At 46.7% G+C, this 15,856-nt stretch overlaps 1 protein-coding gene across 6 annotated transcripts in view; it reads left to right on the top strand.

Annotated features, from left to right (window-relative positions):
- Positions 1–15,856, top strand: part of EML1 (EMAP like 1) — a 199,021-nt gene that overhangs the window by 154,992 nt on the left and 28,173 nt on the right. For 3 of the 6 annotated variants that reach the window (XM_070357957.1, XM_070357954.1, XM_070357955.1), the window contains exons 5-8: positions 6,208–6,236; positions 7,149–7,205; positions 9,582–9,711; positions 14,943–15,092. In XM_070357957.1, coding sequence (XP_070214058.1) covers positions 6,208–6,236; positions 7,149–7,205; positions 9,582–9,711; positions 14,943–15,092 — 366 coding nt within the window. The remainder of the gene's footprint in view (positions 1–6,207; positions 6,237–7,148; positions 7,206–9,581; positions 9,712–14,942; positions 15,093–15,856) is intronic. The other 3 variants (XM_070357958.1, XM_070357960.1, XM_070357956.1) reach the window with 2 other exon arrangements.

Genomic DNA, 15,856 nt, shown 5'->3' on the forward strand with positions numbered 1-15,856 from the left:
GCCTTCTTAATCATTTAATGAAGCAAGCACGTCTTCTCAGAAGCATCTGGCCCGTTTCAGTCCTCCCGAATCCCCGTCTCCCAGAGTGCCCTGTTACACAGGCCACCGATGTGGCAGAGACCTGCTCTCAGGACTTTGGGGTAAATTAGTAACAGATACGAAAATGCTAGGGCTTCCCTGGTGGCTCAGATGGTAAAGAATTCGCCTGCCAATGCAGGAGACCTGGCTTCAGTCCCTGAGTGGGGAAGATCCCCTGGAGAAGGAAATGGCAGCCCACTCCAGTATACTTGCCTAGAGAATTCCATGGACAGAGGAGCCTGGCGGCAACAGTCATGGGGTCGCAAAGAGTCGGACACGACTGAGCGACTAACACTTTCACCTTCACAAACACGCTAAGTGCAGATTCCACCACAGGGCTAGAGTTTGGGAATATTCATTGCATCCGAGTCTGAACGAATTCTTGGCAGGACTCTCTTCCCCTGACACACACCCAGCCTGCAGTGCGGCATCTGAATTATGGCAGATGAAGGGGGAAGTAGCCGCTTGTGACAGCCCTGGCGCCCAAAGTCCACACTGAATATTTACGGGGATTTTGTGCCACGTGACTTGGTCCTGGGCGGTTATAGCCACTTCATGGGTGTGAACTCGCAGCTTCCGGTGGGAGCTTTTCTTTGTGCCCACTGTCTGGCTTCCTCTCGCTGCCTTCAGATCCAGCTACTGGTCTGGGGAAGGCTCCAGATGACCTCACCTCCCCCCCTGACCCCCCGGTACTGCTTATACGAGGAGGAGTCATTCAGAGAGTCTCCTGAACCGTCCCGCCCTAGGGCGAGTACAGCCAAGCCAAGCTTTTTCAGCAGATCGCCTTCCTGCCAAAAAAAACAACCGCACCGGAGGGCACCACTGTTCCTTTAGGAGACACTGGCCCCGGCCGCTAATGCTGGACCAGCCTAGAGATGAGGGTCTGCCTGCCGGGATGGAGATCCTTCCGCCCCTGTGGGCGCGCTTCCGTCCTGCACCTCCATCAGTGCTGACTCCGGACTTGGATGGGCATGAAGGGAGCCTCACTCTGCTCCCCTCCCCGCCCCCCACGCCACCCCTGGGGACCAGGCCCTGGCTGCAGAGGCTGTGTGAAGTCACCCACTTCAGTTTTCCCTGGAGTTCACACTGCGGAGTGGGTGACCGGAGACAGACCACACAACACCTTGAGAGGCGGTCGTCTCTTCGTCTAAGTGGGTTCACAGCACGGGCCTGTTTCCAGCATGCTGGGTCTGAAGCTCTACCGAGGAGCTCACTCTCAGCTCTACTGATGCTGAGTTCAGGATCGGACAGGCGATGGGCGCCCGGCTCCCGTGAGCTGATGTTGACTGGGGCGACAGCGTCTTTAACTTCGGATCACTGTCGTCATCTGTTCTGTGGGTTTTCCCTTATGTCCGCGGTTGGGAAGATTCATTATCCTTTATAGCTTTGCATTCATAAGACAGGCACTCGTGATTGGAATAGGCCCTTTCCCTGGCCTCTTGCCTTTCAGGAGGGTGGTGCGTTGGCAGGGATCATGGATTGTAAAGTAAATATATTAATAGTATATTTTTCTATAGAAATTTAACTTTCTAAAATAATGAAACATAGCAATAGTATGTTTCCTAAATATACTTTGTATGAGTCACTCAGTCGTGTCCAACTCTTTGTGATCTTATGAACTGTATCCTGCCAGGCTCCTCTGTCCATGGAATTCTCCAGGGAAGAATACTGGAGAGGGCTGCCATTTCCTCCTCCAGGAGATCTTCCTAGGGATCCAGCCAGGGTCTCTTGCATTGCAGGCAGATTTTTTACCATCTGAGCCACCAGGGACTCCTGGTACCCAAAGGGTAGCCCATCGTTTAGAGCAGGATTTGAAGAACTATGAGCACTTCAGTACCTGATAGTTCTCAGTGACCTCCAGCTGATAACACTCAGGCTGCCTTTTTCTGATCTTTTAACAGAGATCTTTTATCCATCTTCTTATGGTGCTTCAGCATCAGAATTCCACTAGCCTCCCTACATTTGGAGTTCACATTCCCCTATGAATGTTCTCTAAGAGGAACATAATCCGTAATTGCTCTTTTCTATCTCTTGGGAAGGTTCTGGGTTGCTTATATCTGTCTCACAGACTCGGCATCTTTCTACTTCCGTGATCAAAGTCATGATGGAAAAAAAAAATAGCTTTCCTGTCTTCTAATTCTCTGCCTAGCTTCCCTCACTGGCGGATGCGCTTTGTAGTGATCTGTTTTAGCTTTTCCTCTTGTGTCCTTGCCCTGCCTTGAATCTAATAAGATGTAAAATTTGGAGTTAAGACTTGTTCTTCCACTTAAAAAAAAATCAGAGGAGTGTCACTCCCTCCAATAACAAGAACAAGCCAGGTAAGCCCACCATAGAGCCACGGTCACTAAGTGATTCAATGAACTCCATCCCCCAAAGTGACAGGCCCCTCTTAGGAGGGACTGGGACCACTGCTGAAATCTTTGCAGAGCTGCAGGAAGAGGAGAAATGGGAGGAAGAGGAGGAAAGGAGCTGAAGGCTTCTAGAATCCTGCGAGGCCGGGTGTGGACCGGCGTGGTGGTGTGGACTGGCGTGGGCGGACTCTCGGGAGCCCCAGGCTCAAGGTGAACCTTCGTGCACACGTGCTCACGCACACGCACACGCACACACACGTTCTTCCCACACAGCCAGGGAGTAGGACAGAGTCCTGAAGCCCCCCTCTCAGAGTCCAGGCACGGTAGTTGCTGAAGGATGCTCTACACTGGGCCTTTCATGGGAACCAAGTGCTGTTCAGCTGCCCTGAAGGAGGGACGAGGACCCTGAGAGGGGCCCTGGGGGGGCGGGGCGTGGTGAAGGCTGAGCACCAGCTGGGAGGATGGCAGGAAGCATCAGGCACCAGGCAGCACCAACTACTTTGGGGAGTGGTGGGGGGCAGCGGGGGCCAGGGCCGCTGAGACACGCCCCCGCCCCCAGCCCACCCGTCCAGATGCAGATCCACAGGGCCAGCCAAGTCAGAGGCAGGGAGGGCTCCAGACCCTACCAGCTTCCAGTCAGCAGCTGAAGGCTGTTACAGGCCCTGGGTCACAGCTGTGAACAGCAATCCCTGCCCTTCTGGGCTTCCCTCCTGATGGGGAGACACACAATAATGAAGATAAATCTGGGCTTCCCAGGTGGTGGTCATGGTAAAGAACCCGCCTGCCAACGCAGGAGATGGAAGAGACTCAGGTTCAATCCCTGGGTGGGGAAGATCCCCTGGAGGAGGAAATGGCAACCCACCCCGGTATTCTTGCCTGGAGAATCCTGTGGACAGAGGAGCCTGACGGGCTACAGTCCATGGGGTCACAAAGAGTCAAGACATGACTGAAGTGACTTAGCACACATGCATGGGCAGGGTGTGAGGAGCAGACGGGGCGGATCTGAGCACAGGCCCTGCCGTGTGCTGTCCCTGGGGTGGAGGCGGGGGCGGTGTCCAGGGGGCGGGAAGCTGGGGTCCACGCCTAGCTTGGGAGGTGCTGACCCAGTCACAGGACAGCGAGGACAGAGCATCTGGAACTCCATGACTGAGAGGAGAGAGAGATGGGATCAGAAAAACGTCGGAGTCCGTAGAGGTTGTTTGGGGCCTTCAGGGCCAGTAGAAGGCAGGCTTTGTGTTAAAGGTGTGCTGGACCCACAGAGTACTGTTTCGGTGACCCGTGGTTCATGTTCAGAAATCTTGCCCCATAGCAGATCCACCTCCTTGAGACACACTAAACCCCTTTCAAAGCATCAGCAAAGAGTTTCCCATATATACGGCATAATATCAACTGAAAATCAAGGCCATTAATAAATGCTGTCATCTGTTGCATCATGGGATTAAGGGCAGTTTTTGCTGGCAGTGTTTCTCAGCGTATCCCGAGTTAAAAATAGAGGAGAAAAGTGGCATGAGGGTGTCATCTGCCCTGGTTTGCATCTTTCATTATGCGGACTCGGAAAATGCAGGCGCCTCTGCAGGACCGTGGTCCTCCCAGCGCCCCCGGGTGGATGTGGTTTAGTCGCTTCAGTCGTGTCTTACTCTTTGCGATCCCATGGACTATAGCCCACCAGGCTCCTCTGTCCATTTGATTTCCCAGGTAAGAATACTGGAGTGGGTTGCCATTTCCTCCTCCAGGGGATCTTCCCAACCCAGGAATCAAACCCGAGTCTCCTGCATTGCAGGCAGATTCTTTACCAACTGAGCTACAAGGGAATCCCAAAATTTTGGGGGTGGGTTTCATTTATTTACTGTATCTTGTTCTATATGTTAAAGTGGGAGGTATTCTGGGAAGCAGGGGGCAGGAGCGGGCGGTGGGTACCATGGAAGACGGCGTGGGCATTGGAGTCTCGCAGACCTGAGTTCAAGGGCTGGCTCTGTGTTTGAACAGGATTCACTTCCTGCCGTCCTTGGGGTCCCCTCCCCTGTCTGGCGTGAGGTGGCAGTCTTCCCACGGGCAGCTGTCTGGTTGTCACCGGGAGGACCGTGCCCTCCTGCATTTGGTGGGGGCTCCCCGGGCAGGCCGTCTTGTGGGAAGCTCACCCCTCGGTGTGACCTCAGCCCGTCTGTGGTGTGCCCTTGGACAGGGTGGGCATCTGGCTTCCCAAGTGCAGTCATGGGGTCTCAGCCTGGTTGAGACAGTGGGGTCCCCCCATGTCCCAGGATGTGGCCACACCCCAATAGTCCTTATTCTTCCCTCCTTTCCCCCGCCCCCTCATCTTCCCCCCAAGAGCCATCCTCCTGGGAGTTGTTCAGTCACCCAGTTGTGTCTGACTCTTTGCGACCTCATGGAGTGCAGCACGCCAGACCTCCCCGTCCCTCACCATCTCCCAAAGTTTGCCCAAGTCCGTGTCCATTGCATCGGTGGTGCCATCCAGCCATCTCATCCTCTGATGCCCTCTTCTTCTGCCCTCAATCTCTGCCAGCATCAGGGACTTTTCCAGTGAGTTGGCTGTTTGCATCAGATGACCAAAATACTGAAGCTTCAGATTCAGCATCAGTTCTTCCAGCGAGTATTCAGGGTTGATTTCCCTTAAGAGTGACTGGTTTGATCTCCACACTGTCCAAGGGTCTTTCAGGCGTCTTCGCCAGCACCACAGTTCGAAGGCATCAATTCTTTGGCATTCTGCCTTCTTTATAGTCCAGCTCTCACAACCGTGCGTGACCACTGGGAAGACCACAGCCTTGACCGTACGGACCTTTGGCGGCAGAGTAGTGTCTCTGCTTTTCGGCACATCTAGGTTTGTCATAGCTTTCCTGCCAAGAAGCAGTTGTCCTCTGATTTCATGGCCTCAGTCACCATCCGCAGTGATTTTTGAGCCCAAGAAGAGGAAATCTGTCACTACTTCCACCTTTTCTCCTTCTGTTTGCCATAAAGCAATGGGGCCTGATGGCGTGATCTTAGTTTTTTAACATTTAGTTTTAAGCTGGCTCTTTCACCTCATCAAGAGGTTCTTTAGTTCCTCCCCTTTCGGGAGCCTGGTGCTAAAGTTCTCTCGCCAAAGCCCCTGAGACAGGAGTTTGCTAGTTTTAAGTCAGTTCTTCAAATAATCTGCCAGAAGCATGTGGGGAAGAAAAACAAACCTTTCTACGCATTTAGGCAGGGCTGTGCCCGTCTTGGTTAACCACGCGTTTTCCTTCTCCAAACCTTTCTTTGCTCTCATAAAAAGTACAGCTTTGGTGATAAAGTTGGGATTGTCATCCCTGGCACTTGGTTTTAAGCATTTTTGTTCACGCTGTTCCTCTTTGCGGTTACATGGCTTTGTGTTTCTTTTTAACATATGTTCTTCACTCGGCATCTGTGTGATGAACTAGTGTGGCTAGTGGGTGAGGGGTCTTCTGTGACTGAGACTAACCACCAGCCCATGCTTCCCTTTAAGAACTGTTTTGGGGGACTTCCCTGGTGGTCTGGCGGTTTAGACTTTGCCTTCCAGTGAGGGGATGTGGGTTCAACCCCTGGTCAGAGAGCTAAGATCCCAGATGCCTCCAGGCAGGGGAAACCAAAGCATAAAACAGAAGCAATATTGTAACAGATTCAATAAAGGCTTTCAAAAGGGTGCATATTGTAAGCTGATTTGCGTTGTTGTATGGCAGAAACCAACACAATGCTATAAAAGCCGTTTTCCTCCAATTAAACATAAATTTAGAAAGAAATAAAACCTATTTTGGTTTTGTCTCCACAGCAAACCCAAGGAGCCGGTCTTCAGCGCAGGTAAGGCTGGTTGAATGTCAGTGTGGGCGCCCCTTACTCACCGCGGTACTTGAGGGGCAGTAAGAAGTGGTTGTTCAGGGGCAGCTGGGATGGCGGAACACGGGGGTCTGTGTGGAGGGGCTGGGGGCTGAGTGCTCACTATCAGCCTGTACCTGGGGGTCTGGCGACTCACATCACTCAGAGACCACCCAGAAAAGGGTCATCAAGACTAAACCCTTCATTTGCCCCCATTTAAAACGGATTCAAGAGACATCCATAAGGAGAAAGAGTGACATGCCGTTACATGAAATTTCTCGGTTAAAACACCCTATTGCCTTTCTCCCCCCTTCCTTACTAATGGGGGCTCTCCCATCACCAGCATTTGCCTTTCTCTTGAAAGGGAAAGTCTCTGATGTATCCAGTTACAACTTTATCTAAATGCGACTTTCTTTTTCTGCCTGTGATTTCCTAAACTGCCAACTAATAGTCCATATATATCTTTCCATGTATCTTTTCTAACACGTGTTATAATAAGGGAGCTGCTATTTTTAGAATAGTAAGCTTATTTGAAAGCATACTTAAAAATGCAAAATCTTTGACAAGATTTTGTGCAATGGGCTAAATAAATTCATTTAATTTTCCAAGTTTCTTTCCCCCTTAAGTTCAGCATCGAAACACGAGAGTCAGACTTTCCTATTTATGCGCATGTGCCTCAATATTCATTTCATTTTCAGGAAGCATGAAATTACTCACTGAAAATGTAATCGCCCTCAGCCTGCAGAGTAGGTCTGGTGTGCACTTGTCAGAACCCCTGAAATGTGTCCAGGTTTTTCTAGCGATGGGGGCGGGGGAGCCTCTGGGCCTGGGGGCTCAAGAGCGCCCCCTGCAGGCAGGCCAGTCACTCTCGCAGTGCCCCCTCATCTCTTTACCCAGCACTTCTGTCTCTGTCTCCGAAATCCCAAGGGAAACGCCGGGTGACGCACTGCAAAGGTAGGCGGCATTTCTGAAGCCTCATAGCTCTCTGAGCAAAGCTGCGCCCCAGGCTGCAGAAACTCTTTTCATACAGGCCACCAGCTACCCTCCTTGTATGAAAATGCTTTGTGATGCAAACCACATGGGTTTACTGGGCTTCAAAGCAGTCCTGAGCATTTACTCAGGCGGGTCTGAATGAGGAGCTAAAAACTAGACCTTCGGTGATGATTGGCTGATGACAAGAACTCTTTTTAAAATCTGTATGAATGTTAAGAGAGCTATAGGGCGAGCCCTGGATGCCCGTTTTCTGGAACCTGCACTGCTGCTGGCCGCTCCCTGTGGCACCTCTGGGTTTGGGGGTTGTGTGCTGTTATCCTAACATGCCTGAAAAAAAGAACAAGCAAGCAAAGATTGCTTTCCCTCGCTGCGTTGTTTTTTTTTTTTAAGATGTAGAATGTCTGACTTAGCTGTCCAGAACAGTGCCAAGGCTAACTCCAGAGCTTTTCTTCTCGGTCCAGTGACGTAGATCTGCCCATTAAGTCAACCTGTCATAAGGACTTTTCCAGTACATAACGATATACTCAAGTAGATATTCCATCTATATGGATTTTTGGTGTGTGCTGCAGGGTGACATTATATTCCCTTTATTCTAAATCTGCATTCCATGGTTCCCCTCTTACAAAGGGAATTCATGGAATCACTTGTCATTTAAGCCACCACACCCACCCCTCTTTGTCCCCCTTCCATTGATCTACTGAGTGCCTTTTGGGTCTTCAGTTTTGATGGCCACACCGTCTGAAGAGCTGAGATGTGGTTGAGGGATGAATGAAGGGAAGGGGGCAGGTGAGGCGAGCGTGGGTAGATGCACAGAGCGGGTGGGTGTGTAGGTGGCAGAGACAGAGAAGGACCCCGGGGGTGAGGGGCAGTTGTGGCCAGTGATGTCGTATACAGGAAGAGGGGACAGGGCAGTTAGAGCGTTGGGTCCAGCAGGTAGGAGAGTAGGAGAAGGATCCCGAATCCAGTGTGGGCCTTGATGGGTTTGGTAGCTAAGATCACCAGGGTAGGGGATGGGGGCCGTACAAAAGCCTGCAGCCCTGGGGGCCTCCAATGGGCTCCTCCCAGTGGAACTGGGGAGGATGGAGCCTAGTGAAGAGCACTCTCACAGGAGCACCACAGAACACAGCAGCTGGCACACTGGGCAGGAGTGAACACATGTTGGTTTTTACTTAAAAGTCAGATTTAATATGCAGAGTGAAGAGTGTGTCACATGCATGCATTTAAGACCTGGATTGCACACACCGTAAAAGTGCAATGGCCTCTCAGTTTTTAGGCAATATCGCATGTGGCTTTGTCTGAAAATCCTCAGGAATAAGGCTTACAAGACTAATTTGTGAATGTGGTACTTACAACGTTATAATCATTTTATGACTTCCTTAGCAGTTTCCTCTCTGGGCATAATTTTTCTGTTGAATTATGGTACAGCCCCAACTGCCCGATTTAAATGCCATTAAGGGGCCCAGTCCTTTGATCTGCAGTGAAGCATCAGAATGCAGTGAGTTCTGAATCCAAACAGAATTCATCAGGAGCTCACAAGACATGTTCTTTGGCCTTATTATATCTTGAAAACTAGCCAGAAAACCCTAGATTGTTTGTCTTTGTTTAAAGTCAGGAGAGGCCCCTTGTTGGTGTATTACTGGATTTTACTTTCATTCCTGTAATTTATTAAAGATTCAGAAGTGATTTTGTTATAAAAATGTTTGTTCTAGAAAGGTTTATTCCCCAGCTTCTCCCTCTAATGGGTCTTTTGTCCTTTTCTTTTCTGTTTCTAGCTTTTCTTTGAGCATTTTCCTTTTCGCATGCATCCCAGCATGTACTTCTGCCGGTTTTGTGGCCTTTGCACTTGAATTATCCAATGTGAAAGATACATAAAGACACATTTTTTACATTGCACTATAACAAACCGATTTAAATATTGAAAGATATTTTATGAATTTTGATACTGCAATTGTATATCCATTGAACTCAATAAAAAAAAATTTAAGTGGATTTCTTGTGTTAGTTGTAATTTTTTGGGGTGGCATTTTCCCCCTCCTGATGATAAAGAACCTATAGGCACTAAAATCTCTCATGGAGAATAATTGTTGGAGTCTAATTCTTTTCTGCCTATTATAATTTCTCACATTACTTAAGTAAGCAGAATGTCAAAGGCAAACAAGGTGAACATTTTTATTTCAAACTGTTTGTGTTTTAGTTAGTTTTCCCTAGGATTTTAATCAGAAATGACATAAAGGGCAACGTTTCTACTTTTGCATTGGAAGGATGGAGAAAATATAACTTTTTTTCAGGTACCCTGGGCACCAAGGTGTCTTACTGACGTCTTTGTTCTCTTCATAGAAGAAGGATATGTAAAAATGTTTCTTCGTGGACGCCCTGTTACCATGTACATGCCCAAAGATCAAGTGGATTCTTACAATTTGGAAGCAAAAGTAGAACTGCCAACCAAGAGACTGAAGCTGGAATGGGTGTATCCTTTATTCATTAAGTCTGCCCTGAAGTCATCAGTTGATGAGTGCTTTTATTGAAATTCAGTGGTAGAAACCCGTAAAACTAAACCATGATGGCAAAAAGTTTTTAAACCCAAAGAAAGAAAGAGGGACTCCCTGGAAGGAAGGGCTAGCATTGCCCCTCAACCAAGTCGGGCTTTGGCCAAGCTTGGGAATCTTAACTTCAAGTTAGCAGTGACTAGGGACCTTCCTGGTAGGCCGGTGGTTAAGACTTTGCCTTCCGATGCAGGGGGTATGGGTTCGATCCGTGATTGAGGAACTAAGATCCCACGTGCCACAGGGTGGGATCTGAACATTGTAAATCAATGATACATCAATTTAAAAAAAAAAAAAAAAAAAAAAAAAAAAAACCTTAAAAAACAGTGACTAATTGAACATGAGTATGGACTCAGTACTAAATGAAAGGAATACAGTACAACGGATGGCTTAAGTTAAACGGACACAGAGCATCAATATAATACCACTGGGAAAAGGAAAAGCTCTCATAAGATCTAGGCCACAGAAATCTGAGTCAGCCATATGACTAGCGTTCTTGAAATAAAGCTGCTAGAATCTTCATAATATGAGGCTTGGGATAGTGAATGAACTACCAAGGAGGGAATAAAAGACAAGAAATCAAGAAACAGAGCCTGTGAAAGAGGGTGAAGTGTTGTTTGGGGTTTTGTTTTTTTTTTAATTTTACTATTTTGTTTTACTTTAGAAACCCACAGAGTCCACCTTCCAGTCCATCCAGACTTTAAGACAAAGAGCAAAATCCTTTCTTCACCCTCAAACAGCTGTTTATTGAATACCAGTTTAATGCCAAACCCTGACAACAAATTACTTGAAGTTGGTTTAAACTGAAGCTATTGTTATTTCACTTAGAAGAATTACTATTTGAAATTATAATCATATTCCTTGGAAGTTTTTTGCAATTATTTCTGTACCTAAATTTCTCAAACTATTTTTTTATTTTTCCGGATTCAGATGTCACTAAGTGTCCGCCTGCAGCTATTTTGCCATCTGTATTGGCGCATGAAAAGTGACCCCGTTCTTCTTTAAGTCACTGCTTGTTTGAATTGGTTAAATCAAATCTGAAGCACATCATTCAAGACCCAGTTGTTCAACCTACTCCCAACTCACATTTTAAAAGGTGGGAAACAGTGGAATTTGCAGCAAATAAATGGTGGTTTTTCACATCCAAGTTCAAGTGATGTTTTGCTCTGAAATAGTTTTCAAGCTTTGGAACCATATATGTTAAAATCTTAACAGGTTATTATCCCTGAGGAGCTGTGGATGGTTAGGACAAGGAGGACCTAAATTTGTTACCTTTTATTGATATATAGATACATGAGCCTCCCTGGTGGGTCAGATGGTAAAGAATCTGCCGGCAATGCAGAAGACCTGGGTTCCATCCCTGAGTCAGGAAGATCCCCTGGAGAAGGGAATGGCAACTCACTCCAATATTCTTTGCCAGAGAATTCCATGGACAGAGGAGCCTGGCAGGCTGCACTCCATGGGGTCGAAGTCGGACACAAGTGAGCGACTAATACTTTCACTTTCCATGGCGGCGACAGCCCAGAGAGCTAACACTAGACAACCAGGTGACCTCATATATGCATGTATACTGTTCACACCTTTTACACGTATTTTTTATAATGTAAAAAAAAATGTTTTAAGTGAAATACATAGGTGCCCATTTACAATAAGCAGTAAACTCATAATTGGTTTATAACTTAGACATGAAAGTCATTAACCAGTATCTGAAAATTTTCTTTTTAAATACTTTAAAATATAAGGAATGCCAAAACTCAACTTTTTTTCTCTTAGAATAGAATTTATAACCTCATACTGCTTAATATTTGAAACAATATAGCCACTTAACATAGAGGGTTTTCCAGGTGGTGCTAGTGGTAAAGACCATCCCCATGGAAAAGAAATGCAAAAAAGCAAAATGGCTGTCTGAAGAGGCCTTACAAATAGCTGTGAAAAGAAGAGAAGCGAGAAGCAAAGGAGAAAAGGAAAGATATAAGCATCTGAATGCAGAGTTCCAAAGAATAGCAAGAAGAGATAAGAAAGCCTTCCTCAGCGATCAATGCAAATAGAGGAAAACAACAGAATGGGAAAGACTAGAGATCTCTTCAAGAAAATTAGAGATACCAAGGGAACATTTTATGCAAAGATGGGCTCAATAAAGGACTGAAATGGTATGGACCTAACAGAAGCAGAAGATATTAAGAAGAGGTGGCAAGAATACACAGAAGAACTGTACAAAAAGATCTTCATGACCCAGATAATCACAATGGTGTGATCACTGACCTAGAGCCAGACATCCTGGAATGTGAAGTCAAGTGGGCCTTAGAAAGCATCACTACGAACAAAGCTAGTGGAGGTGATGGAATTCCAGTTGAGCTATTTCAAATCCTGAAATACGATGCTGTGAAAGTGCTGCACTCAATATGCCAGCAAATTTGGAAAACTCAGCAGTGGCCACAGGACTGGAAAAGGTCAGTTTTCATTCCAATCCCAAAGAAAGGCAATGCCAAAGAATGCTCAAACTACTGCACAATTGCACTCATTTCACATGCTAGTAAAGTAATGCTCAAAATTCTCCAAGCCAGGCTTCAGCAATATATGAACCGTGAACTTCCAGATGTTCAAGCTGGTTTTTAGAAAAGGCAGAGAAACCAGAGATCAAATTGCCAACATCTGCTGGATCATCAAAAAAGCAAGAGAGTTCCAGAAAAATACCTATTTCTGCTTTATTGACTATGCCAAAGCCTTTGACTGTGTGGATCACAATAAACTGTGGAAATTCTGAAAGAGATGGAAATACCAGACCACCTGACCTGCCTCTTGAGAAACCTATATGCAGGTCAGGAAGCAACAGTTAGAACTGGACATGGAACAACAGACTGGTTCCAAATAGGAAAAGGAATACATCAAGGCTGTATATTGTCACCCTGCTTTACTTCTATGCAGAGTACATCATGAGAAACGCTGGGCTGGAAGCAGCACAAGCTGGAATCAAGATTGCCGGGAGAAATATCAATAACCTCAGATATGCAGATGACACCACCCTTATGGCAGAAAGTGAAGAGGAACTAAAAAGCCTCTTGATGAAAGTGAAAAAGTTGTCTTAAAGCTCAACATTCAGAAAACTAAGATCATGGCATCTGGTCCATCACTTCAGGGGAAAAAGATGGGGAAACAGTGGAAACAGTGTCAGATTTTATTTTTCTGGGCTCCAAAATCACTGCAGATGGTGATTGCAGCCATGAAATTAAAAGACGCTTACTCCTTGGAAGGAAAGTTATGACCAACCTGGATAGCATATTCAAAGCAGAGACATTACTTTGCCAACAAAGGTCCGTCTAGTCAAGGCTATGGTTTTTCCAGTGGTCATGTATGGATGTGAGAGTTGGACTGTGAAGAAAGCTGAGTGCCGAAGAATTGATGCTTTTGAACTGTGGTGTTGGAAAAGACTCTTGAGAGTCCCTTGGACTGCAAGGAGATCCAGTCAGTCCAGCCTAAAGGAAATCAGTCTTGAATATTCATTGGAAGGACCGATGCTGAAGCTGAAACTCCAATACTTTGGCCACCTGATGCGAAGAGTTGACTCATTTGAAAAGACCCTGGGAGGGATTGGGGGCAGGAGGAGGGAACTACAGAGAATGAGATGGCTGGATGGCATCACCGACTCGATGGACGTGAGTTTGGGTAAACTCCGGGAGTTGGTGATGGACAAGGAGGCCTGGCGTGCTGCGATTCATGGGGTTGCAAAGAGTCGGACACAACTGAGCGACTGAACTGAACTGAACTGAGTGGTAAAGAATCTACCTGCCAGTGCAGGAGACGCCAGAGACTTGGGTCTCTGGGTCAGGATGACCCACTGGAGTAGGAAATGGCAACCCTCTCCAGTATTGTTGCCTGGAAAATTCCACAGGCAGAGGAGCCTGGTGGGCTACAGTCCACGTGGTTGCAAAGAGTCAGACGCAACTGAGCACGCCTGCACGCACACGACGCTGTCAGATGTGTTTTGTTTTCCAAACAAGCTACAAAAGCCACTGACCGTAGTAGGATTCAAGTAATCTTCCAGCCATGGTTCTAGAACCAGGCTGAGCCTCTCTCCCTCAGCACCAGCGTGACGGCAGTTTCAGGTCCCCTGTAGCAGGTGTGTGTCTCAGGATGATGATAACGTGGAGAGTTCAAAGATGACAAGATTCAGTGGCCCTGTTCTGCCTTTCAATTCCAGTCCCAGAAGCAAGCCCTTGGCTTTAAAAGTTAGATTCAAGACAGCAAGTGGACGCATTCTAGACTGTGGCCATGGTTCAGCAGATCTCAGCAAGTAGGGAGGTAACTAGAATAAACGGTATGCAAGAGAGGCAGCAGAAAGGAAAGAGAAAAAAAAAATGAGCAGAGTACCCCAGCATTCTCGGGAAATTAGTGTCAAGTCACCCTTCAGGTGACTTTGATTCTAGAGTCAGGATAGTACCTCTAACAGAATGTTATGGTCACCGGCCTTTCAGGAGACCAGCTTGGGAAAAATTTAAACCCAGCCTAGGTGTGAGGGAAACGTATCCACATAAGATTTCAGCAGCTCAACAAAGTAGTGTAGGCCCTGGCCACTGATTTCCTGGACCCGTGACTGATGGGCCAAATCAAAGAGTTCACTTCCTAGTTATTACACAAGCGTCTGATCCAGTTCCTGTTAGCAGTAGAACAGCAAATTACCATGTTTCATCAAGCTGAATGGAACCCAGGTCTCCCGCATTGCAGGCAGATTCTTTACTATCTGAGCCACCAGGGAAGCCCAAAAATACTGGAGTGGGTGGCCTATCCCTTCTCCAGCAGATCTTCCTGGCCCAGAAATCGAACCGGGGTCTCCCTTATTGCAGGTGGATTCTTTACCAGCTGAGCTACCAGGTCATTATAATACATACTTTCAAAAAAACCCACACCTTTGTATTGTTAAAAAAAATATCAGCAATTTCCACTACATCAATTACCTTTTGCAACTTTATTGCCTGCCTATTGAGGGGGGTCCGATGTATTGAATATTTGGCACGGAGTATTTCAAATTTAGTCTTCTTTAAATTAGTGAAATTGATGGTAACAGTCACATAGAAATTTAGTGCCTGTCCCAGCTGAAGAAAGCTGATGTTTTGTTAGCTCCTAAAAGAAGGCAAGTTTTATCTTGACACGCACGAAGCTACGGGTACAGGGGTCGAGACTGCCGTAATAACCTGTACTTGCTCCCGACGGGCGAGACCGTCTATTTCATCGCGTCGGTGGTCGTGCTGTACAACGTGGAGGAGCAGCTTCAGAGGCATTACGCGGGCCACAATGACGACGTGAAGTGGTGAGTCCTCAAAGCCGATGCCTGCGACGCCTGTGCAGAGGGCAGTGGCAGAAAGGGTTCCGTGATGGGTACAACTACAGAGAAGCAGAGGGGGCTGAGAAAATGGGGTCTTTGAGAACAGCTCTTGTTTGTGCTCTCGGCTGTATTCTGGCTCCCTGGCGCTCTAAGACCTGTTCTTTGGTTTTCTCTTCTCATGACACATTGTCTTAAACAGCCGTGTTATGTAAACAGATAGCTCCAACAGACCCCTATCTGGAGGTCTTCTCGTGCTAATGGCTTCTAATTTGGGTGTGCAGTTTTTAATAAAAATGTTTTGCCTCTTGTTTCTGGCTGGGTCTGCTTTTCCTATAATTCATTTATACCTTTGGTAATGATTTTATATATCTTAGAAAGATGGGTGGATACATAGATGGGTTTATGTTATTTCTATTTGTCCTAAGTCCCCGATCAGTTATAAAAATCCTGTTGAAAAAAAAGATGATGTCTTTGCTGTTTGATGGACTCAAAATGACTTCTTAATAAAGACTGTACACTAATTAAGCAGTTCTGAGATCGAAGTGGTATTTCCAAATCAGGGGATGCATTTCCCTTGAGTTTGGTAATTCCCTATAGATAAAGAAATGAAGATGAAATGAAATATGTACCAATGGTCTAAGGTCTTTGGAAGCCCAGAGAATTTATCAAGAGTGTGTAAGAAATTGGACACTGTATATTTCTCACATTTAAATTTTTGACCAGAGTGTATTTGATCAAGGGAAAAGTGA

This window comes from Bos mutus, chromosome 21, assembly GCF_027580195.1.
Source record: "Bos mutus isolate GX-2022 chromosome 21, NWIPB_WYAK_1.1, whole genome shotgun sequence".
NCBI classification, from domain to species: Eukaryota; Metazoa; Chordata; class Mammalia; order Artiodactyla; family Bovidae; genus Bos; species Bos mutus.